Source organism: Giraffa tippelskirchi, chromosome 1 (genome assembly GCF_054371585.1).
Source record: "Giraffa tippelskirchi isolate mGirTip1 chromosome 1, T2T-mGirTip1v1.2.pri, whole genome shotgun sequence".
NCBI classification, from domain to species: Eukaryota; Metazoa; Chordata; class Mammalia; order Artiodactyla; family Giraffidae; genus Giraffa; species Giraffa tippelskirchi.
Window position 1 is genome coordinate 43,323,159 of NC_137275.1, and position 25,762 is coordinate 43,348,920.

The window sequence follows — 25,762 nt, forward strand, 5'->3', positions numbered from 1 at the left end:
ATTCCTTTGGATAATTCCCCATTCCATCTTTTTCTTTTTTAGCCTAGCTTTTCTTCGACTTCATTTATGATACAAAAGAGAAAGTTATTCTCCAATTTCATAAGACCAAGTCCAGGTCATGTAGAATAATGAAACGGGAAATCTCACAGGCTCCAAGATTAGACAATGAAAGAAGAAATTCACAGTCCTCTGGTCATGAAATGAAATGAGAAAATGCATTTCACTTCCTCCATGGCACATGCACTTTTGAAGAGCAAGGAGAGCTAGGAGGACAGGTTATCATAGGTAATGCTTCTATATCTGGTTTACTTGTCAAACTAGATCTTTGTTTTCAATGATATTTAGATACACAGTGAATTGTAAAATATAACATCAAAGTTAAGAGTATGAATTGAGTGTTAGGTGTGATAAGTCATGAAAAGGAGATGGTTTATGGGTGTGCTGACAAAACATTGAAGAACTCAGGCATAAAGTAATAATGAGTTGTGTCAACTAAGAGACGTAAGAAAGAAAGGAGAATGAGATTTGAAAAATAATAGAGAGTCTGTGTGGCAGAGAGCTAATTATCTTGACATCTAATCTTCCAGGAGGCTAACAGTTAGTTCACTTGCTAAAAGTCATCTGGGAGGGAGTTACAGAGATATTTTTAAACATGCCATTTTCATAATCCAGCCATGCCTGCATCTGATCGTCAAACCCTTAAGGACCAACTGTTCGAGCAAAATATGAAATGCTTTCTTCAGCTCTGTGCCTTAGACTCTGGGAGGTTATTAGCAATAATAAGCCCTTTATCACCATTCAGATGAGTTCCGGAAACTTGCTACTAGTGCTTTGAGAGATGGCAGCACCTCTAAGTAAATCGTGGAATACTTTGTGTTGCTATTTTTGTCTGATTAGATTGAATGGTTTTAGAAAGGGGTCTGGGCAGAGGGGTTGAGGAATATTGGAGGAATAAGAATAAAGAGCAAGACCTAGGTAGAATTCTAGTTCCAGAACTCCTTCTGATGAACTTCATCTTGGTCATTTAGAAAAATTAATAGTTACATTGTTTTAGGCACTTTACGTGAATTAGCTCATTCATCTCCGCAACAACCCTATGAAATAGGTTCTATCATTATTAGCCCTATTTTACAGGTCAGGAAACTGGGGATAAGAGAGATCCCTAAGTAATTTGCCCAAGGTCACAGAGTATGTAAACCACAGAGATCAAATTAGTACCCAGCTTTTCTTCCCCATAGAGTCCATGCTCTCAACTTCCTTGCTATTTGACATCTCTGAGCTTGTCAGCAATTACCACATGTAGACAATGAACCAGAGGCTGTGCTGGACCCTGAGCCATGGTTGAACATCACAGGACTTCATGGGTTTTGGACATTACACACTTATGGTCTTTGGTTTCAGTCATTCACTGCGCTGTCATGTCTTTGTGATCCCATGGACTGTATCCCACCAGGCTCCTCTGTCCATGGAATTCTCCAGGTAAGAATACTGGAATGGGTAGCCATTCCCTTCTTCAGCAAATTTTCCCAATCCAGGGATCGAACCTAGGTCTCCTGCATTGCAGGCAGATTTTTTACCATCTGAGCCACCGGGGAAGACCAGCCAAGGATATAGTGGGAATCGAAAAGCTACAACCCTTCTCCTTATGACACTTACTATCCAGAAGCAAAGGGAGATATTAAGGAAAGCATTTAAAATTTCTAAAAAGTTTCAAGTGTGCAAAGAGCTCTGTAGAAGAAAGTGGTATTAATTTCCTCACTAGAATGCTGCTGCTGCTAAGTCACTTCAGTTGTGTCCGACTCTGTGCGACCCCAGAGACGGCAGCCCACCAGGCTCCCCCGTTCCTGGGATTACCCAGGCAAGAATACTGGAGTGGGTTGCCGTTTCCTTCTCCAATGCATGAAAGTGAAAAGTGAAAGTGAAGTCACTCAGTTGTGTCCAACCCTTAGCGACCCCATGGACTGCAGCCTACCAGGCTCCTCCGTCCATGGGATTCTCCAGGCAAGAGTACTGGAGTGGGGTGCTATTGCCTTTTCCCCTCAATAGAATGAGAAAACCAAATTGTATAATCACCCTTTAGACTTGATTGTTGCTTTCTTTGCAGGAATTTACATCCCCCAATATGACAGAAGCCAACAGTAAAAATCAGTAGACCTATAAAAATGCTGTTCAGGCCATAAAGTTTCTATAAAAATAATCTATAAAAGCCCCTTGTTCTCCAATTACAACCTCCTTCCTTCTTTCTTAGGACTTCTCTGAGTGTCCTACCAGATTTGTTCTAATCTATAACATTTATAGAGTGCTGCAGAGTTGACCAACACATTCCCAAATATCATCTAGTTGGGTCTTCCCAACAGTCTTGACAGGTGGTTGCCTGTCCTTCCATTTTGTAAGTAATGATAATACCTACTGGGCACTCTGTTATGTGCCAGACTTAAGCTCAGCACTTCACACACTTTATTCAATCAATTCCTCATAATAGCTCTATGAAGTAAATATCAAGATACACTTTAAGGAAATCAAGGCTTCAAGAAGTATTTTATCTGAAGTTCAGCAACTGGGAGGTGGAGGAGCTGGCATTGTCTGCTTCATAGCCTGAGCTCATGGGAACTTGATGGGAGGTATGACTAGCCCAAGGCCATGCAGGGGTGATGTTAGGACTTGAACTTGAGCTCTTAGTTCTTTTCTCCATAACCCGGAAACCTCTTATACCTAGGTCTGCTTCTGGTGCTTGGGCACATAGGCTAGTAGAAAGATATTTTGAAAGTAACTCAAGTGTAGATAAATTGAGGAATATGTTCCACTTCATTTTAAAGTGACATGGCTATTATCAACTTGCTTTATTTCTGGAAACAAAAAAGTTTTCATTTATAAGGCAGAATCATTACCAGAAGTATTTCCCAGGTATGACTGGAGTTGATCCCTGCTGTAGCTTTATTCCGCTTTTGACATGTTTATTATTGTGATAGTAAAAGTCAAGAAATGCAGAAGCCTTGAATGCAGACAGGCCAAAATTAACTTCTAATATAGTCAGCTGAAAGAAACTGACCTCTGAGCCACTATAATTGTCAAATGTAGATATTGCCCAAGAAAGTAAACTTTGAAAGATTTAATGTCCTTATATGTCTCATTACATTTTTTTCTGTGACCCAATCTTGTTCCTCTGAAGTTCTTATGTGTACAGAAGAGTACTCTTTAGAGTCTTTTGATTAAATACTTTTGATAGATGAATAATACTATTTATATCAAACAGTTTAGTCTATAAAGGCTATGTAGTGCTATTCAAGGAATACAGTTGCCCATATTTTAAAATTCAAATACACATGGGGAAATATGGCTAATTTTAAGCGATGTTAAATTTTTAAAGACTGAAATTTAAGGTATCAAGAAAAGACAAGTAAATCAAATATACTTCAATATTTTAAAAAAAGAAAAGAAAAAATTGCTTGTTATAAAAAGCTATATATTCTCAGAAATAAAAGTATAGGTGAAATAAAAAACAGAGAAACTAAAACATAATAGCTTGAGCACAGATAGAAGAATTTTAAAATCAGATTAAAAATAGGGGATAATTACAGATCAGGGTTTTGAACAGCAATTTACTTCCCTGTCACTAGATGGGGCTCACTAGTCAAGGTTATTTTCTTTTCAGATTTGCATTTTGTGTCAGACAACATAAAGAATTCAATTGGGATTTGGGTTCAGCATTTTAAAAGATAAGTTATTGGAAGGTATTCAATGGGAATCCTAATAAGATTGACTTTTTTTGTTGACCACAATAGTCTTATTGAGCAAAGCTAGCTTTATCCCAATTTAACATGAAATAGGTCACTATTAGAAAAGACAGCTTTATTGTGTTTGTATTCGGGATTAACGGATAAAATAAATAGTTCTTTTCTTCCCACAGGGGTTGATGAGCCAGCTTTATTCTAAATGACTGAAGACTTCTGTTCTTTTCAACAAACACAGTCCTCCAATTAGGAGCTGCAAATAAGATTATATGCCCTGAATAAGTCTGAAAAGGTCCTTTTATAATTAGAAAGTTTGTGTGTGGGAAGTGGAAGCAGCATTAAGTGTTCACTGTGGCTTTATTAAGAGAGTGACACGAAGATTTCCCAAATCCTCATCTGAGTACTCTAAAATGATAAAATGAAAATCATAGAAAACAGTACGTATATTCCATTTCTTTTTTTTCCCCTGGAAAGCTTTCACGTCTGAGCTGTAGAAACAAGTTCATGCTTTTTATTTTATCAGGTATATTTTAGAAACAGTGTTATTTCATAGTGCAAAGATTATTAAAATACAAGTGAAAATAATTTTGCTTAACAAATGGAATTAAGATGACTTTGTCAATATAGGACATTCTGGATATTTTCACTGGAGCCTTTTTTTTTGATTATCACTCTGCTACTACTATGACATAATATTTTGTTAACTACTGCTGGATTTGACATATCTAGCTCCCTGGCCTACAGATACACAGTAGTTACTGTATTCGTCTAACCTTGTAGAGCAACCAGATTTTAGTATGTAAATGGATATTTCCTGGATGAATAAATACCCTCTCCACAGTGTGCTCAAGGACCCAGTCAGATGCAATCCCCACAGCCTCACAGAATAAGATACAGTCACATAAGGGCAGCTTCCTCTGAACTAAAGATGGGCGAAGGCAAAGGTGACGTGGGAGAGGATGAGCTGAGAGTGCCTAGATATGAGGGGAAAACTGCAAGTCAGACACAGCTGACAGAACCAAGTCCAGTCTCCAGCTCAGCTTCTTCCACAGATATACTTTGGGTGCTTACCATACCAGACACTGTCCTGGGCTTATGGATACAGCCGTGGACAGGTCAAAGATCCTTGCCTTTATGGAATTACATTCTAGTCACTTCTTGACTGTGTGACTCTGTTGTACCATTTTTGGTCACACTTTTTATCTGCAGAATGGATATAACAATACCTACTTCACAGGGCGAGTAGATTGGAAACAATAAAGCTAGAGGACCCAGAAAGGCACTGACACCCAGGGGGCATTCAGGAAATATTTCCTGAATGAATAAGTTTATAGTCAGGGACTAACTCTATGGGCTTCCCTGGTGGATCAGTGGTAAAGAATCCACCCACCAACACAGGAGGCGAGGGTTCTATCCCTGGGTCAGGAAGATCCCCTGGAGAAGGAAATGGGAACCCACTCCAGTATTCTTATCTAGGAAATCCCATGGACAGAGGAGACTGGCGGGCTGTAGTCCCTGAGGTCACAAAAGAGTTGGACATGCCTTAGCGACTAAAATAACAAGAACTCTCTGTAGCTGGTTTCCTAGACTAAGTGAAGTCACTCAGACGTGCCCGACTCTTTGTGACCCCATGGACTGTAGCCTACCAAGCTTCTCTGCCCATGGGATTCTCCAGGCAGGAATACTGGAGTGGGCTGCCATTTCCTTCTCCAGGGGATCTTCCCAACCCAGGGATCGAACCTGAGTCTCCTGCATTGCAGGAAGACGCTTTAGATATCACCTCCTGACATTTGAGGTTTGTGTACACATAATACACAAACACACACACCCACCATTTAGAATCACTAAATATCTCAGGAGTGAAAAAGATTCTTTTGGGCTTTACTTTGTCTAGTTTAAGTTATGAAAAAATGGGAAATGAAATTGGATAGCAATATTGAATATGATCTTTCAAACTATACTCTCCCTACTTCACCCCTATCCAATCCAGAAATGTAGACATGTCCCTCCCTCTAATGGTCACCATGCCAAATAGACATTGAATGTGCCTAGCTGCTCGCCTGTTGAATTGAGAGAACTTTCATTTCCAGATGGAACCATTGGCTTTATGTCATAGCAAGGTATATTTTAGACCAATGGTCCTTCTGGCTGCACGCTGAAGTCATCTGGAGGAGCTTTATAACAACACCTAAGACCTATGATTCTTTACCAATAGTCCATAGGGTCGCAAAGAGTTGAACACGACAGAAGCTGTTTAGCACAGTACCTATGATGTTTTGGCCATGACACCAGAAGCACAGGTAACAAAAGCAAAATAAACAAGTGGGATTTGTGAAATTAAAAAGATTTTGTAGAGCAAAGGACACAATCAACAAAATGAAAAAGAAAGCTACTAAATAGGAGAAAAGATTTGCAAACCATATATGTGATAAGAGGTTAATATCCAAAATGTATAAAGAACCCTTACAATTCAATAGCGAAAAGGCCTTGAATAGACATTGCTGTAAAAAAAGACATACAAATTGCCAAAAGTTACATGAAAATGTGCTCAACATCATTAATCATCAAGGAAAAGCAAATTAAGACTGTAATGAGATATCACCTCATACCCGTTAGGATGGCATTAAAAACAAAGCCAGAAGATAAAAATGTTGGTAAGGATGTGGAGAAATTGAAAACTTGAACACTAATGGTAGAAATGTAAAACAACGTAGCCATTGTGAAAAATAGTGTGGAGGTTCCTCAAAAAATTAAAAGTAGAACTGCTATATGATCTAACAATCCCAATTCTAGACATTTAACCAGAAATCAGGATCTCAAAGAAGTGTTTACACTCCAAAGTTCATTGCAGCATAGTTCACAACGGCCAAGATATGGAACCAACCTAAATGTTTATCAGCATATGAATGGATACAGGAGATGTGATATATTCATACAATGGAATATTATTCAGCTTTAAAAAAAGCAGGAAATCCTGTCTTGTGCTACAGCATGGATGAAACTTAAGGACAATATTCCAAGTAAAATAAGCCAGTCACAGAGGGACAAATACTGCATGATTCAATTTATATGAGGTAATCAAAGCAGTCAACTCACTGCAGCAGAAAGTAGGATGGTGGTTGCCAAGGACTAGGAGGAAGGAGAAATGAAGATCTGCTATTGAATGAATGTAGTGTTTCGATCATGCAAAATGAAAACATTCTAGAGATGTGCTGTACAACCAAGTACATATAGTTAATGATACTGTACTGTACCTTAAAAAAATCTGCTAAAAAGGTAAATTTCATGTTGTGTTTTTTTATCATGAGAAAAAAAAGTGCCTGGCTCCATCCTAACCAATTAAATCAGAACCCCTTAGAGGTGGGAGGTGGACATCCCTCTGTTGCTTTTAATGATGTTGTTGTTGATTTTCCTCTTTGAGCTGTGCACACTCGAGTTACATGCTACAGGAAAATCTCTATAAAGCTACATTATCTTCTTAAGTTTCTATCCTCTCACCCATATCTGTGCCATAATATAACTCTAACAGTTAATAATACCTATTTTGATTAATGGCACCATCATCTTTCAAGTTACCTGAGCTGGAAACTGGGTGTCAGCCTAAACTCATCCCCTTTATCAGGTCATCCAAGTCTGTTAATTCTACATCTTAAAGATCTATCCATCCATCCTTCTTCTCTCTGTGTCTCTCTTTCTCTTTTCCTCTCCGTTACCACATTTTTAGAATGGCTTTTGTCTTTTCTAATGTTAAGATCTAATTTTGTTGCTGTCATCTTTAAAAAATTTCAACAAATGGCCTTAGCTTTCAGAATAAAGTTTCAACCTAAGCCTATGCTCCTTTAACCTATGCTATTCACTAAAATAGAAGGGCAAGCTCTATATAGCATATTCTACTCTCAACTCCTCAAATGTGCCATCTCTCCCTGGCCTTTGAACATGGGCATAAGTTGTTCACACTCTCTGGAATATTCCCCATCCCTGTCCTTCTCCATCTGACCAGTTCCTCTTCAGACTTCAGGATCAGTTTTCTAGTTGCATTAGTTTAGGGGTGAGGACAGGGGCAGCTACAGCAGTAAATAATATAACAAGCATGGCAGGTGGTGCCCAAAGGCTTTGAGCCTATGCACTTTCACTTCCAAAGCTGGCATTTGAAACCAACTGGCTAGCTTATACGAGAGTTTCTAAAGATCTACTCATCCCCTCATCTTTGCAGGTTAACCAAGAGGGAATGCTCTAGAGACAAGGGCACAAAGCCACAGAATTTTAATTACAGTTTAGAATTACAAATGTGAGTAAGCCAAAGTTTGAAAAATTTGCAAAACGAAGAAATCACTATGAATTTTGCAACAATGCCAAGAATGGTTGTGAGTAGACCCACACAAACATACACACTAGTTATATAAATACAGAAAGCTTTTTTTACCCATGCCCGACCACTGAAACCAAAGCCAACGCGCCCTCTGTGCCTACAACCCACTGAAATGAAAAGAGGAGGGGTTGAATGAGAGGAGGTAAGCTTTATATAGCATATTTTACATCCCTATAATTAACGCTTCTTTCGAATTACTAATCAAATTGGGCTTTGGATTTTGGATGGACCTCTATTCTAAGTGTTGCAATTGATGTGGATATGGCGATTGATTTGCTTTCGAAACTATTATCTTTTTGACAACCAAGGAAAATTATCTTCTTTGGATCTGACCTGCCAGATTTGATTCCCAAGAAACAATGAACATCTATTAGAGGGTCCATATATATTAATGAGCAAGAGGGTGATGAACTGCACACTCTGTAATTATATTCCACAATTGCTTCTACATTTAAAATAAATTCTGATGTTATTTGCATGCATCATTGAAAACCAATTATTTATACATGTTGCAATTTTGACTCATAAAAAACGAACACTTGTTTTATACTTTTTGAGGACAGATAAAAGGAATGAATAGAAGATAATAGTTTCTCTGAAATGATCAGTTACCAAAAATATTTCTTTTTAATCTAAGAAAGTCTGTTAAATAGGAATGTTTGCATTATTTAGTTTGTTTACTTGCTTGTAGTTATTCTTGTTAAAATTTACAAGTCCAATTATTTGACTATGACATCGGAATTATGTCCAAATAATTAGAGAAACATTTGCCCAGTTGTAATTAAAGTTTCTGGGGTGAAAAGAATTTAAAAGATTATATAAGAGATAATAAGTATATTATCATTATCTTCTGTGGAGTAAGTCTTCTTCATTTCCACTCAAGTAGGACTTGAAGGAGAGGGTTAGTTGTAGTTTAGTGAACACCAGCTCCAAGCCAGACACTGAGAACACACTGAGAAATAAGAAAAACCCCTCCCTCAAAAAACTTGTATTTTAGAGGGTTGCAATTTATAGCATCTCATACAGGAAGTTACCAGCTACACAACACACTCTCCATCAAGGTTGAGGGGAGCCAAGGTACTCCGTGACCTTGCATTAACTGTAGGAAGGATCATGAATATTTCAGAGGCTGCAAAAATATCTGCAGGCTTATAAAGTTTTGGAACTTACATGAGGGAAGATTAAATTTGCTTTTAACAGATAGATGAAGCCAGGCTTGCTCACTTCTCCTGCACTCGCTTCTCATATGAGAAATGGTAGATTATAGAGTTTACAGACATAGGCTCTGAAGTTAAGCTCTTAACAGTCTTGCTGCTTATCAGCCTATGAATTTAAGCAATGAGAATATGGACCTCTTTCCTCAATTTTCACTTCTGTAAAATGGGAGTAACAATTGTGTTCATCCTGTAGGACTGTTACAAAGATTGGGTAAATTCATGCTTCCAGCAGGACTAGACCCATCAACAGGCTTCGTAAGTACTAGCTATTACTCTCAGGATCTCATCTATTCTTTCTCAACCCAAATCCCTCTATGTATTTAGAATTCTACTCCAAATCCATTTCCAATGACTCATTTTAAGATTAACTCAAGAGGTTTCCTGGGGCTGATTTGACAAGAAGGGGGAATAGGGGGCAATAATGTCCTCTCTCTCTGCCATCAGGTTTGAAATGACCTCACTCAGTGCCTCTTTCTCTCTCTCTTTTGCACACCGCAGATTTTGGGGGCTTTGAAGAATTCCATCTTAAAATGCAGATTCCCCTGAGAGAGGCCTCTTCCAGTCTGAAGGAGAACAGAGTAGGTAAGTGTGAGGCTCTGAGCTGAGGGGCAGCCAGCGCTTCGCAGCTGCATTTGTAAACACTGCATTTGCAAGGGAAAGATTCTGGCTCGATGCCGCCTTTTTCCCTGATGCTCTGAGAACTGTTGCAGGTCCTCTCCCAAGCTACATCTGTGAGAGGCGGAGCCAGCAGGAACAATTCTCAATGCACAAGTGTCTGGGATGCCAGGCAGATGAAGAGCTCAGGGGAGCGCACAGAAGAGCAGCCACTCCCTCCATCGACAGGAACTTCAAGGAGGCAGATATTAAAGCCAAGGGTTTAGACAGGCCGCACCTATTTTTTCACTCCATCTCAGACTGCCAAGGTGAGGAGAATGCAGCACGTTGAAATGAACACAGAATCAGGTGGTACTTCTCTTACAGGTGGTACTGGTTGATCTTATGAGTTCTGTTGCTGTGGTGGGTAACGTTTCTGTCTGTGAGAGGAGAGATGACATGGAGAAGGGCATGGTCTGTCGGACTAGAAGAGGGTTGTCCAGGAGAAATCTAGTGCGAGGCACAAATGTGAACACGTCATTCTAAACTGTCTAGTAACCACATCTAAGAAAAGGAAAAATAAAGAGGAGAAATTCACTTTGGTAATGTATTTGACTGAACCCAGTATATCTAGGACATCATCATTTCATTGAGCAACCAATTTAAAAACATGGATAAGATTTTTTCCATGCTTTTCTTTACAGTAAGTCTTTGAATTCCAGTGTGTGTATTTTGTACCTATAGCATATCACGATCTGGACCAGCCATATTTCAAGGGATGGATAGCCATGTGTGTCTAGTGGCTACCATTTTGGACAGAGTAGGACTCGGGGCTTCTTTGAAAGCAAGATAAAACAGAAAACTTCCAGATTGCCAAGCCATGAAATGTCTTCTGAGTGATTGGGATGATCTGAGATTCCTCTTTCTAGGTGAGAGGTTTTTCATCCTCAAATTGAACTGTCACTTGCTCTCTTTCCTGGCAGCAGGAGTCAGCATCTGCTCTCTCCTAAACCCCTGTTCCTTGGCATCTCCTAAGTAGTATCTTTTTGGTTAATTTCTTTCCAATTCCCAAGCTCCCAAAGGGTTTAGTGATAAGACTTCTCTGGATATTTGCAGCTACTTTAAAGGGTTTCTAGTTCTTTCTGTCAAAGGTTCAGGCTGGGTAAAGGACAAAAGGTGGAAAATTCCAGATCCAATTTGAGACAATACAGCAAAATTGGAGAATGGATTACTTCATCAATCCCTTGTAAGGGACGGATGGGAGTGGATGAGAACTTCACTAAGCCTCCCATGGTTCCCTTCCCTTCCAAATGTTCCCGAACAGTCCTCAGGAATCCACAACCCATGACAAAAGCTTCTCTTCAACAACACACTCTCTTCATCCCAGAATCGTCTCTCTAAGGCCATGTCCTGAGGACACCGGCTGTTTCTAGAGCTCACAGAGAGAATTCTCATTCTCAGGAGATTCTACTAGCCTCTACCCAAAAGTCTCTACCTTAAGGAAACCTTTTAGTGACCCACAACTACAACCGTTGTACCTGAGGTTTGTGTATATTCTTCCAGCTCCCTGTAGTTTTCTGTCATTCATGGTTCTTCTCCTATTTTATACCTATTGATATTATTGATTTGGGTAATTACAGGATTAATATCTACTCCCCATATGTTTCATATGAGCATAAATGAATCTGATTTCCCCACTTTTAATGGAGAAAATATGGAGTGCTGGCCCCTTCAGCAACCTAATGATCTACGAAGTCAGTAGGAATTTAATACTGCCCCAAGCTTAAAAAAAAAAAACTCAGTCAAACCTTCATTCACTGTTTTGCTTCTCCCTGTTCCATTTTGTCTTGAAAAATAGACAGTTGTTCTCTGGCTCTTGTTTACAAGCTCTTCCTGGAGGGCCCCCTCCCATCCATGGCCCCCTTTGCACTGTGTTCCCTTCTCCTCATCCACTGCCTGGGCCTCCCACCTCCCATGGCTATATGCCACCCTCCCAGCTCCTCACCTGTTATTTCAGAAACTGTTAGAATTTTTCCTCTCTTCTATGTCTAGACCAAGAACTCCCTGGGTTTCTGTAGCCAATCCTTGAAGGCAAGGAAGTCATACTCTGAAACCTCTACCTTTTATTGTGAACAACAACTGCAAAATCACATCAAAATGCTTAAGGGAAAATACTGGTGAATCAAAAAGACAGACCATAAAGAAACTGGATGTCAAGGCAACTGCAAGCTCACATATTTCATAAGTCAGCCTGGGGTTCATTTTCCACTATTTCTGCCCTTGGCTATGACTTGTTTCAAGATCCTGCCAAATGAATTAGGAGTTTAGAAAGCTCTGTGCAGGCTTCCTATTTTCCACAGATGACAATAAACTAAAGGTTCTCCAGAGACATTTTGGTGGATGGAATACTGTTGCAAGAGAGCAATTCAGTCCAGTGCCAGCAAGGAGCTTTCATTTGGAAAGACTTAGTGCCTGAGACAGTGGCTTTGGATGGTCCCTCGGGCTTCAACGAACATCATGATTCACTGAAAAGAGTTTTCTCAGTGGTTTAGGAATATCTGATTGCACATAGGTCCATGTCTGTGAATCCCAGGACAAGGGAGGATGAAACCTTATGTTTTCTAGGCTAGAATACATGCTTGAGTGAGTTAAGATGAGTAGGACCTATTCTTAAAGTGGCAAATTCTTCCTTGTGATTTGCAGAGAGATCAGGAAAAAAAAAAATGCACAAAATTATGAATATAGTCCATCCTCCCAGAGCATTTTCACAGGAGTCCTCTGGGTCAGGGCAAGATTTGGGCCACTGCGCAGATGGGGAAATGGAGTCAAAAACCTGCTGGGAGATGAAGAGTAGCAAAGTCTTGAATACATATTTCCCCTCTTCATCCACTGTTCAAATGTATCTTCTCTATCAACACTACTTTAAAATATAAGGCCATAATTTATTATCTTAGAATGACTATTTGTAGAAGATACACAAAGTACTATCTTATTATTGTATTGATATTTTGCATATGATTTGAAAATTACCTAAACCTACTAAGTCTAAAATTACCTTAACCTAGAAAGTTTGCTGAAGTGTGTAGCAATCATATGTTTTTGTGCAGAATATAATATTGGTTTTACAAATGTAGAAACAATGACATAGAATAGGAAAACATAATTACTTATAACCAGAGTACCTTTCTTATTGACTGGAGATTTTTTTTCAGCAAGCTCTCCTAGAGAACAGGCATTTAAGGAGAGAAAGACAATGGATACAAATGAAATACTCTTTCAAGCAGCAAAAAAAGACAGCTTATAAAGAAACAACTAAGCACATACACACACAGACATACATACACACACACACCCCTTCTTCTTTTCCTCCAGGTCTTAATAAAAACCCCAAAATGGTTTCTGCAAACAGTAGAATATTACAGGGAACAAACAGATACCCAGAGCACTCTGATTCTATCAATCAAACCCTGGAACTAGAGCACAATTGAGCCATTTTCTTTTTATTACAACAATTTATAAAATTGAGGAGAATAAAAGAGAAAAAACCTATCCATAATCTTTCCTCCCCAACATGACTATTTCCATGTTTGTAAATTTCCTTCCAGTTTTTCTTAATATGCACATTTTTCTAAAGTCCCTTAGAGGCAGTTATTTTCTTTGAATTGTATTAAATATTTCAAAAGAAAAGTTTCAATATCATCACACTTTTGCTTCTGTGGTGGTCATTTTATATTTACTTTGGGAATTACTTCAGATGTTTATCTCCTGGGCAAAAGTTCTTCTTTATATGTTGTGCTCAAGTTAAAGAGAACCTATTAATATTGTACTAGGCTATCACCCAGAGCCCACTGTTTAGTTCAAATACAAATTTATGTGACAATATATGTTTCATAATAATTTCCTTTTTTCACTCTCAAATTACTTTAACAAATAAAGCTCATTGTTTGTATTGACCAATTGAAATTACTATCTTTACCTCAGGGCAAAGCATCACCCAGGCAGCATTAATAAATAGAGGGTAGTACATGATTGACAGTCGGTACCATTGGATCATGCTATCTGGTATTTAAATAATGCCAGGGTTCAAGTGATTAAATTCCACTACAGATTTGGTCATTTTAAACAAAGTAACTTAATTTCCAGCAGCTGATTTGCATAATCACTCAGTCTCTCTCAGGTACTATTATTGAGACAGAGATTAGGAGATTAACCCAAGAATACGTTTTCAGAGTCGAATTTGTTACTTTGATCTCACAGGTAGATTTTTTTTTAAATATTTGTCAATTGTGTTTTTTGCTACCTAAAATATATTTCTATTCTAGTGGAGTTTCCCATCAGAGTAACAGTCATGGACAGCAGGGGAAAGGTATTTGAATCTGTCCTTGAAAAAAGAAACAAGTATAGCAATTCTACTTAAAAAATACAACCAAAATCCAATTTAGTTCTTGCCAGCAAACTAAATTCCCTGTTATCAATGTGCAGGTCACATCTGGGATTTTCTCGGAAAATCAAGAGAGAATTACTTTTCTAATGACTCTGAATATAATCATTCTCAATAAATAGCAAAGAAGGCAGATGGGCAACTTATGTATTCCTAAAGGTAGACTAATTTTTGCAACTAAAAACTGGGGAAAGAAGCAATACATTGTTTTAGTCCTCTAACTTAAAAAAAGTATTGGAAACCTCTAGTGGTTTGTTATGGTCTTCACTTTTCTAAGGAATCTGCATACATTATCTCTTAGCTGCTGCTTTAATCTTTTATGGCTATCTTTGAGGTCTATAATACTCCTTTGACCTCCCTAAATTTTGAACCTTTTATTTAATATACCAAGTTCAAATTTCATAGCATCCTTCTCAATCACCCATTCATTCACCCCTGGTTCCATCTATTCCTCCATCTGCTAACTCACTCAGTTGTCCTTAAATCATAGCACATTAGGAAGATTCTCCCATGAGAGTTATTTGCTGTGGTACATAATTTTAAATACATTTAGAAATTAAATAGGAAAAAAAGAAGGACTAGGTTATGGAGAAGAGAGTAAAGAATTGGAGCGACCAACTGATCTGGCAAATACATAGTGTACTGCTTATTTTTTTAAAGTTTTTTTGATGTGAACCATTTTCAAAGTCTTGTTGAATTTGTTACAATATTGCTTCTGTTTTATGTTTGGGTTTTTTGGCCATGAGGCATGTGGGATCTTAGCTCTCTGACCAGGAATTGAACCCACATCTACTGCATTGGGAGGTGAAGTCTTAACCGCTGGACCACCAGAGAAGTCCCTGCGTTGTTTATTTACTACTGCAGATAACTGGGTAGACATAGTTAATCGTATTATTAATTAGTTAATTCATAATGATGGAACCCTAGTTCTGGCTGCCCCGAGATTAAATCTATTCCTAATGTGTTGGTTTATTAGTTCTATTGGAGAAAAGCTTCAAAGCTTGGAGAATATAAGGAGGAAAAAGAGGTAGAAGTAGGGTAGAGGTAGAATTTATCTCTGATGATCCATGCATAAAATATTTTAACTTTGAAATGAGATCTCTTATAGCAATGCTTATTTTCCAGTGATCATCTTGATCATAGTGGGCTTCCCTGATGGCTCAGTGGGTAAAGAATCTGCCTGAAATGCAGGAGACAAAGGAGATGAGATTTGATCCCTGGGTCAGGAAGATCCCCTGGAGAAGGAAATGGCAACCCACTCCAGTATTCTTGCCCGAAGAATCCCCTGGACAGAGGAGCCTGATGGACTACAAAATCCATGGTGTTGCAAAGAGTCAGACACAACTAAGTGACCAAGCACACTTCTTGGTCATAATACTCTTTTGCAATAAATGAAAAACAAAACCCATGAGAAGAAACTGGTTTGTATTTTCTCTGGGCCAAACCCAGTAGACCCAAGGAAATCAAGCTTATGAGGAAATTTGAGAGCAGCCTGGGAGCACAGACATACTCTTGAGGCTTCTCTTGGACTTTTGGAGTTTTTGAATGTTTTGTTTGTTGGTTGGTTTGTTTAAATGGGAACAGGTATTTGAAAGCAACACCTAGGGGTAAGTATTATAAACCGATTCTTCGGTTCTTAGTTTCATACTAGGAAGTAATAAGAATGTCAGGATGGCCAGGGAAATGTGAAACCTTTCTTGAAATTTGAGATGGATGCGTGCATGCTTAATTGAGTCCAACTCTTTGTGACCCTATGGACTGTAGCCCACAAGGCTCCTCAGTCCATGGGATTTTCTAGGTAAAAATACTGGAGTGGGTTGTGATTTCCTCTTCCCTGCTCAGGGATTGAGCTTGTATCTTCTTAGTCTCTTGCATTGCAAGCAGATTCTTTACCACTTGAGCCACTGGGGAAATTGGAAATTTGAGATGATCATGTAGATTTTTCTGTTTTCCTCTAAATAATTTTTGAAGTTATTTTGCGAAGCTAGGGTAGAGGAATTCAGCTGTTCTTATGAATTATTCTTTTTTTTTTTTTTTTTTTTTTCTGATGTCTGATCTTATTTATTTGTTACTCTTAGAACATCTCATTTTTGACTGGACTCAGACTTAGAAGTAGAAGCTCTCAGAGAGGACAGCCTCCGTCTCTTGGCAATCTGTTCCTGCCGTTTTTCTTTGGCCTCCTTCATTCTCTTGGCCAAAAGTTTAGCATATTCTGCAGCCTCTTCTTTATTTTTCTTAGTACGCTGTTTCTTCAGAGCAATACGCCGGCGTTTGTGTTGCAGAACTCGTGGAGTCACAAGACGCTGAATCTTGGGTGCTTTAGTCCTAGGTTTCTTACCGTCTTTGTTTAGGGGCTTTCGCACAACATACTGGCGGACATCATCTTCTTTAGAGAGATTGAAAAGTTTGCGGATTCTGCTAGCTCTTTTGGGACCAAGGCGACGAGGCACTGTAGTATCAGTGAGTCCAGGAATATCCTTCTCCCCTTTTTTCACGATGACCAAATTGAGAACACTCAGATTGGCATCCACAATGCAACCCCGTACAGATTTGCGTTTTCTCTCTCCAGTCCTCCTTGGTCTGTAACAGGAATGTCCCTTACTCAGTAGCAGGCGAACTCGGCCATGGGTCAAGACACCCTGCTTCATGGGGAAACCCTGTTTATCGTTCCCGCCACTGATTCGAACCACATAACCCTTCCATTCTTCACCCAGAGCGTCAGCAGCAACTTCTGTGGCCATACGCTTCTCGTAGAAGGTTCGAAGTTTTCGTTCATCGTCCACTTCAATGAGCTTCTGGCAGCCAGTAGCCGGGAAAGAGATGTTCAGCTTCATTCTGAAGCAGCCGACAGCCTCCGCGGCGCCACGAAAAAGAGATTATGAATTATTCTGATGGGGCAGACAGGAGGTGGTTTTTGTGAAGAGTTAACTGGAGACAGAGTCTGATGTCTACATTACATTTCACCCCAAAGTTCCCTAATGAGTTCTTCCGTGAGCTGGTCACATGGTAACTTGGAAATCACAAAGTGGATTTCAAGGCATCATGTCAGGGTCTGGCTGTTGCACTTCATTCACCTTTAATGTACTCTTTATTCTTTCTGCTCTCCTTCTCTATGTCTTTTGCTTTTGTGGTTGTTGACCATAGCACAGTTACAGGTGTCATTCTTTGTCAGCAAATTCAGTATGTTTCAGTTTGCAAATTTACAGCATTGATAAAGTAGAAACATTCATTTTTCATAATACAAAACCTGAAATTTCATCTGTGTTCAGATTGGATTTTATCATGCCACTAACTTGCTGTTTAAAAAAAATTGGGAAATGGAATCAGGAAAGCAGACATACTTTTTACTGTTTACCCTTTCATTCTGTTTGAAAATAAGTATTACTTATTTCTTAAACTCTGTGAGATAATTAATTAGTTAACTGATTAGTTAAAAATCACCTCTGAGATGCTTTTCAGCACTTCTTTGAGATGCCTCAATAAAAGGGTGTCTGACTGAGCTCCAGCGCTGCTCTCATTCAAATTTAGAGCAATCAAGGGGAAAAACGTAAAAGCTGAAATAGTCAGGAGAAGGAAGATTTTGTTTACATAATTTAAATTTATCCCAAACTAACAAAGACCAAAGCAAGTACTGAAATCTGCTGGAACAATTGTCTCTACAAAACTGAGCAGCATTTTATTGCCTCTCTATCCACTGTTAACAAGCTAAAAAACAAAGCTAATGAGGACCACAGTTCAGCAAGTCACCGAAGAGAAGGTTCCCACCCGTTCAGTCTCCCGGTGCAGCCTTCAGTGGACTATAACCTTTTAGTGTCTTCTGTTCACTCACAAACCCAGAGGCTAAGGTTGCTGATTGCTTCTCTGGGAACATAATCAGCCTCTCCTGGGCAGAAGGGAAGCTGTGGTGAGGAGAACCGCTCCAACAGAATGGGATGAAGGGAGGGATGGATATGAGTCTGCCCCAGGGATATATGCACAGCCACCCAAAGACCAGGGAAGTAAGGCTCTGGAAATCAGAATTAGTGTGGTCCCAGTGTGAAGCTAGTGAAAAAAGAAAATATGTTGCATGACCTTGATTAAGGCACTGCATGCACAAGGAAGAGGTGTATAGATTTCCAGTTAGCCCAGCCTCGTGACCTACCTGAATTCCTTTTCTAATAACTCCATGGTAACGAAACATGTTACCTCTTCTTACTGTTCTCGAGTTTTGGCCTTTCTCTGGCCAACTTACCACTGTTGACCATATTCTTCTTAGAACTCCCTTCCACGTTACTAAGACTTCTTAGAGAGCAAGGCTATGTCTCATAATAGTAATAATATTAATAATCACTACCAATTATGAAACATCTTCCATGAACCTGGTTCTTTGTAGAAGCCTCTCTGATACCTCATAGTTAAAATTATTCCTAGGAAAATAAAGCTTAGAGTGGTGAAGAGACATAATTCATATTTCTGATGTCACATCACTAGTGTCCCCAACCCTGTTACTTCCTACCCAGGGAACATTAAAGTGAGCTACGTACAGACTATCTGCCATTCTATAGCACTGTGTGTGTGTTAGTCACTCAGTCATGTCCGATTCTTTGAGCCCCTATAGCCTATGGCCCGCCAGACACCTCTGTTCTCGGGATTCTCCAGGCAAGAATACTGGAGTGGGTTGCCATTTCCTTCTCCAGTGGATCTGCCTGACCCAGGGATCAAACCTAGGTCTCCTGCATTGCAGGCAGATTCTTTATTGTCTGTGCCACCCAAGAAGCCGCTCTTTAGCACTGAAGCAGATACAAAGAAGTGGGGTGTGTTAGAAAAGAGTAGGAGTTTTAGAACCAGGCAGATTCTTGGTCCTGATACATGGAAGATGCTCAGTAATTGATAGTTACCACCATCATCATCACTGTCATTATTGTGATCATCACCAGCATCATCAGACGTGAACTGTCTTTTCTGGAACTTTTGCTCATTTCAGTTTATTACACTTCCTTGTAACTGCCATCATGGTCTCCATAGCATGGTGCCTGTGTGCTCAGTTGCTCAGTTGTGTCTGACTCTTTGCAACCTCATGGACTGTAGCCTGCCGCTCTCTGTCCATGGAATTCTACAGCCAAGAGTATTGGAGTGGGTTGCCATTTTCTCCAGCAAGGGATCTTTCCGACCCAGGGATCGAACTCACATCTGCACTGGCAGGCGGATTCTTTATCACTGACCTACCTGGGAAGCCCCTCCATAGCATAGTAGCTACTTATTAAAAATTCCTAAAATATTTTCTCATGGATTAACTAATAGTTATTTGTCTTTCCAGATATAATAACATTGACAAAAGGACAAATCAGCAAAGTAACAAATTCGTTGTACAGTTCTACAATTGGCATTCTAGGCTATAAGGCCATTTCCCAAATTTTAGCACAACAGGACCTACAAGAGCCCAGCACAGAAGAAAGAGCCTTCAGATTGCCCCCTTCAACCACTCTCTCAAGCTACAAATCCAGGTAACCAAGAGTCACTAGACAACTTCAACCAAGGAAATCAGGACAGTTTTTAAGAAGCAAGAAAACCCCAGGATGGTAAACGTAATCCCAGCTAAATGCTTTTTTAGAACAAAAGGAACAGGGCCTTGTATGCTTTAATCTTCTGACCTTGTTAATGGAAGACATGGAATAAAATTGTTTACCTGAATTTTACTACAACAGGGCTGAAGGAAATCAGCTAATGTCGGAAGTTTGCATGAATGTCTTAAAAACTTCATCTTCTGAAGCCAGTCATAACATTGCCACTCAAAGAAAATGAAAAAACTACTTCCAAATGCTAAAAGAGATTTCTATCTTCCCATCATTTCAACAGCAACTGCTATAAAATATGTTCTAAAACAAACACAGAGCACTAAAAATTCCACTGTTTAAACTCAAAGTTAAACATCTGTCTCACTGCTTTCTAGTTTCACCAATGTTCCTGAGGGTCTTCTCTAAAACTACAGAAATCTGGAGCTCTTCCCCCTCTCATGCATCTCAAAGAGTTCTGGGATTTTTAAAATCATCTTCATTAGTTAATCATTGCTTCTCTTTCAGCTTAAACAGATATGAGAGAAGGACCATCTATCGAGTGAAATCAGCATCCTGATTCCAGAGGTTGTGGAAAGAGAGTATAGAATTGTGGTGATAAGCGGGACAGATCTGGGTTGAACCCTGTCTTTGCAGCTTACTTTCCAAGTGACCTTGGTATCTACTTAACCTTACAGAATCTATGTTTCTTATATATGAAAAATGTCAATAATACCTGGGTCTAGAGATAATGATGAAGATTCAGAAAGACAGTTTATAAACTTTTTGCCTGGCATCTAGAGATTATTTGGCTGGCATAAAGAATAGAGACCATTATATCATTATTGTCCTCCTTCACTTGGAGGGAGGAAAATTAATAACTATTACTCATTAGCACTTACTGCAGATCTTGTATACACCAGGATCTAATTCTTGTGTGTGTGTGTGTGTGTGTGTGTGTGTGCATGTTGTGCCAGGTGGCATGTGGAATCTTAGTTTCTTGACCAGAGATTGAACCCACGCCATGCTCCATTAGAAGTTCAGAGTCTTAACCACTTGACCACCAGGGAAGTTCCAAGCATCTAACTCTTAAAACCATGTTGCAAAGGCAGTCTTATTAACCCCCATTTTACAGAAGAGCCACACAGCTACCATGCAGTAAAGCTAAGGTTCAAATCCATGTTTGTTTCCCTTTAAAGTCTGTGTCCTCTCTGCTGTTCGTCACTGTCTCCTCAAACCCAGGAAACAGATTGAACTAGTCACCTGAACACTGATAACTTTCACTAAGGAATTTCTCTTCAAAGAAATTTTCCTAGTTGCCAGCTTCTTTGAAGGCAAGTTTTACCATGTTATCATAATTGATCATGAGTCAGGAACCCTATCCAGTCCATGATTTACCATCTCAGTAATGGGACCCACAAGCGTTACACATGTCTGGGTCATTCTATACTTTCTGGTCTTGGTTGACAGATGGCTGTGAAACCCTCTGACTCTCAGAAACTATCATCTGTCAGTTCTAGCAATAAGTTTGGTTTAAAAGTACCTTAGTCTTTTGGGGATGCTATAACAAAAATAACATGGGCTGGATGGCTCGAACAACAAACATTTATTTCTCTTGATGCTGGAGTCTGGGACATTCAAGATCAAGGTGCCAGCAGATTCAGCATCTGATAAGAGCCTGCTCCCTGGCTCGTAGACAGAGACCCTCTTCTCCCTGTGTCCTCACAGGACAGAAGGTGAGAGGGAACATTTTGGTGTCTCCTTTAGAAGAGCACTAATCCCATTCATGAGGGCTCTCCCCTCATGATCTAACCGCCAAAGTTCTCATCTCCAAATATCATCACTTTAGAGGTTAGGATTCAACATATGAATTTGAAGGGACACAAACCTTCAGGCCATAGAACTCAGTCAATATTTGCAAGAATAAAATCAGCACATCATCTCCTGAGGGGTTATTCATTATCCCCTTCTGGCCATCTTCTTCCTGTTGCTTTGGGTTCTGGTGTGAGCTCTCAGCATCGTTTGTGTTCTATGAGTGATGAAGAACACACCATAGATTCACATCAACCATACTACCCATCCATAACTCCTACAGCCATCCTGGTATTTTGTTCTTGTACTGCATTCTGGGAAGATGATAGGTGGTTGGTAAAATACTCACTGGGAATAATTATGTATTGTTGTTCATTGTTCACTCACTAAGTTGTGTCTGACTTTTTGTGACCCTATGAACTGCAGCACACCAGACTTCCCTGTCCTTCACTATCTCCCAGAGTTTGCTCAAACTCATGTCCATGGAGTCAGTGATTCCATCCAACCATCTCATCCTCTGTCGCCCCATTGTCTTCCTGCCTTCAATCTTTCCCAGCATCAAGGTCTTTTCCAATGAGTCGGCTGTTAGCATCAGGTGGGCAAATTATTGGAGCTTCAGTTTCAACAACAGTTTTTCCAATGACTACTCAGGGTTGATTTTCTTTAGGATTGACTGGTTTGATCTCCTTGCTAATTATGTATAATTTATCCCAATTGCCATCTCCAGGTTCAACAATTCTGAAATTATCTTTGTATGTAAGGTTAGAAGGGTATACATATCACTTAACTTTTATAAGCCAAATCATCACCTATGTGAAATGAATTAAGATTACATTGAGTTCTTTCCAGTCCTACAACACTCTAATTATATTATTCTACATGATCACCCATTGGTCTCCCACAAAGTAGAAGACAGTCTTAGAACACATGACGATGAACTATGTCTATGATCAGGGGATATTGATACAAATTAATCTTAAAAGCCTTTATGAGCTCTTTTAGATGGAATAATTACAGTCATTTAGAGTGACTAAGCACAGCACAGAGTAAAATGAGTCAAACCTAAACAAAAATGTCACTGATGGATGGATGTATCATCCTGTGATTACAAACATTGGTGATAATGTAACAATGGATTTTCTTATAAATATTCTTCTTATTTCACAAAAATAATAAATACATAACACATAAAGACATGATAACTAACATGTAAAAGGAAAACACTTAAGTGTACTAGTAGGGCAAAATTATTTTTTTTAATATTTCATTTTTGTTTAATTTACATGATTTCAAGGATATTGAAAAATACCCTAAATAAAACAAATCTTACTTTAAACACACTCAGAAATGTTTTGTTTTTCTAACTAAAATAGATTATCTTAAATTTACTTATTAACCATTTCTCAAGAAAGGGCTTATGTAAAACACTCACTAAAATAGATTTGCAGACCCATTTGTGAGGCAGGGGATTCGAGTAAGCATACTTAATCTACCATTTTGATGGAATCCGAAGGATTTTTGTTAAATGCTGAAATACTTTGAACCCAAGTATTTAAGCTTCAATCCAAGCTTTAAGCACTGGAGGAAATGTAAGTCAAATTTGATTCAAGTCAACCTAAGATCTTTAGCTGAAAAAGTACTTATGTTCTTAAAAATATATATTAGATGAGATTCTTGTAAGCATTTTGGTGCACACATGCGTACCAACGTGTGTATTTTTTTCCTGTGAATTCTGCCAAACCAGTTGACTACTCATTTTGAGGCATTTAAAAAATGTGATTGTTTCTACATTCATTTAATGAATATTTTGTATTGGATACTTATCTGTATCGAATGCAAACTCCAAAATAACTCAAGGTAAAGCATCAAAAGACACAAATGACAACCAAGCTGTCAAAAATCAGAGAAAATTTTGTAAGAAATACATAAAACCTCAGTTTGCTATTAAAATTAAGTCATCAAAGAGCTAAAATATTGACCCCTTCCCTGGGGTCACAGAGATGAACACATCAAAACAGGTGCATCGTAGGTCCTCTTTGATGGCAGGGGGTGGGTCTTATTTGTCTGTAGATCACCAATACTCTGCATAGAGCCCAACACATTGAAGATGCATGAATATTAATAAATTTGCCTTCGTTCAAGGTCATAAGCCACTACAAGACACATATTTCAGATATGTGTGAAGTTACTGCTTACTTTCCCAGGTGGTACAAACAGTAAAGAATCTACCTGCCAAGGCAGGAGATGCAAGAGATGCAGATTTGACCCCTGGGTCAGGAAGTTCCCTGGAGAAGGAAATGGCAAACCACTCCAATATTTCTTGCTTGGGAAAGTCCATGGACAGAGGTTGCAAAGAGTCGAACATGACTGAGCACTCGTGTGCACATGCGCACACACACACACATACACACACATACACACAAACAGAGCTTAATAGATCCATTGTCAATAGGATACAAAATATTCGGATTTTTTTAATCCAAAATTACCAGGTCTGTCTAATTTATGGGTGTTTGCTAGTACCAGGGAATGGCTTTGAAAGATTTTTCCCTGTGTTCCATTTTCTCTTGCTCAATATACATACCCACAATTCTATCTATACATACCGTCAATTCTGTAACATGGCAATCAATATCTTCTTAACATATTGGTATGAGGTCTATAAAAGAACCTCAAAGCCCCTCCAATTCAATCCTCACTACCACTTTGCCACTCCTTATCCCCTGAATTGATAACTGGGGTGAGAACTCACTGATAAGGGCATCTCTTGTTAGATAACTGATAGCCCCCGGAAACTGAAATGTTCCAGGAGCAAATGGCCCCAGGATGTTGCTGTGAGAACCAACAAGACAAATAGACTAGTCAAGGGAATCACAGGCCTCCTGTTACAAAGACAAACTCATCTTCAATGATTCAATGAAAATGTAAATTTAGGGAAAACAAATTGGGTTATTTGGAGGACGATATGTACTCCGAGGATATTCATGTCATTGTGGTTTCCTGAGGTAAGGGCCTCTGTTTTGCTTAACAGCAAAATGTCAATTTTAATTATTCAAACAGACATCCCATGGTAACTTCTATGAAAATAGAGGTAGATTCAGAAGAATGGACAGGAACTGGGGTTTTCATTTTGGAAAATTAGAGTGGTCAGCAACCTTTGTTGGTCCTGAAAAAGAATTCTTGAGTGGCTCTTCCCAACTCTCTTAGTAACAGAAGTTGGTTAGGTAAACTTGGGCAGGAATCCTTCGTCTGCCATCTTGTCTTTCATTAAAACAATTGAATAAGCTCTTGTAAGTAAAAGCCCTTTTGTGACACCCAGTGTAATGCGAAACACAAAGATGAGAAGTGTTTTTGGAAATTACATAATGAGATGGTCTTTGAGAAATTGGTGTGTATTTTATCGCAATGGTTATTATTATTATGAATATTTGACAATATCTCCCAATGTGGTGTATAAAGTATCTATTGCCACAATAATGTTCCATAACAAACAACTTACTGCATGCTAAAATACACACTTATTTAGCTCATGAGTAGACATGTTAGCCAATTTGGGCTGTGCTTGGCTGGGCAGTTCTGGTCTTCTCTGGACTCCTTTAAAGGTGTGGTAGTTGACTGACTGTTGCTAAGTCCAAGATGGACTTGGCTGGGAGACTGGGGCAATTCCACTCTTCTTCATGTGATTCTCATCTTCCAACAGACTAATGTGGACATGTTCTCACGGTAACAGCAAAGGGCAAGAGCAAGATCAAGCCCAATTTCATGAGTTCTTTTCATGCATCTCATTTGCTAATACCTTATTGGCCAAATCAAGTCACGTGACAGTCAGAATGGAAACGCAGACCAAGTTTCTCAGGAAAGAATGTAGACACAGAGGAGTGAAAAACTGGGACCAGTAAAGCAATCAAACTACTACACGAGATGTTATTATTGTTTACATGGGAATATTCACCTACGTTACTTTATTTTTGCAGAATTTAAAAGGAATTTTGACTGTATCAGAACAATTTAAAGCAGTATTTCTCAAATTTTATTGCAACTTACTGTAAGAAATAGATTGGACACAC

At 39.0% G+C, this 25,762-nt stretch overlaps 2 protein-coding genes across 6 annotated transcripts in view; one reads left to right on the top strand and one right to left on the bottom strand.

Annotated features, from left to right (window-relative positions):
- Positions 1 to 20,253, top strand: part of LOC145513196 (uncharacterized) — a 53,255-nt gene extending 33,002 nt beyond the window's left edge. For 3 of the 5 annotated variants that reach the window (XR_014059237.1, XR_014059247.1, XR_014059249.1), the window contains 6 exons: positions 43 to 285; positions 3,908 to 4,168; positions 9,511 to 9,572; positions 9,816 to 9,899; positions 10,028 to 10,240; positions 19,649 to 20,033. Coding sequence is in view for 1 of the 5 variants with exons in the window: in XM_081508808.1 (XP_081364934.1) it covers positions 9,848 to 9,899; positions 10,028 to 10,240; positions 19,649 to 19,835; positions 20,037 to 20,133 (549 nt within the window). In the remaining 4 variants the exon portion in view is untranslated. The other 2 variants (XM_081508808.1, XR_014059227.1) reach the window with 2 other exon arrangements.
- LOC145513157 (small ribosomal subunit protein eS6) lies at positions 16,359 to 17,223 on the bottom strand. The gene has a single exon (XM_081508678.1). It carries the CDS (start codon positions 17,184 to 17,186, stop codon positions 16,437 to 16,439), a length of 750 nt encoding a protein of 249 aa, XP_081364804.1. The 5' UTR covers positions 17,187 to 17,223; the 3' UTR covers positions 16,359 to 16,436.
- Positions 20,254 to 25,762: the final 5,509 nt, after the last annotated feature.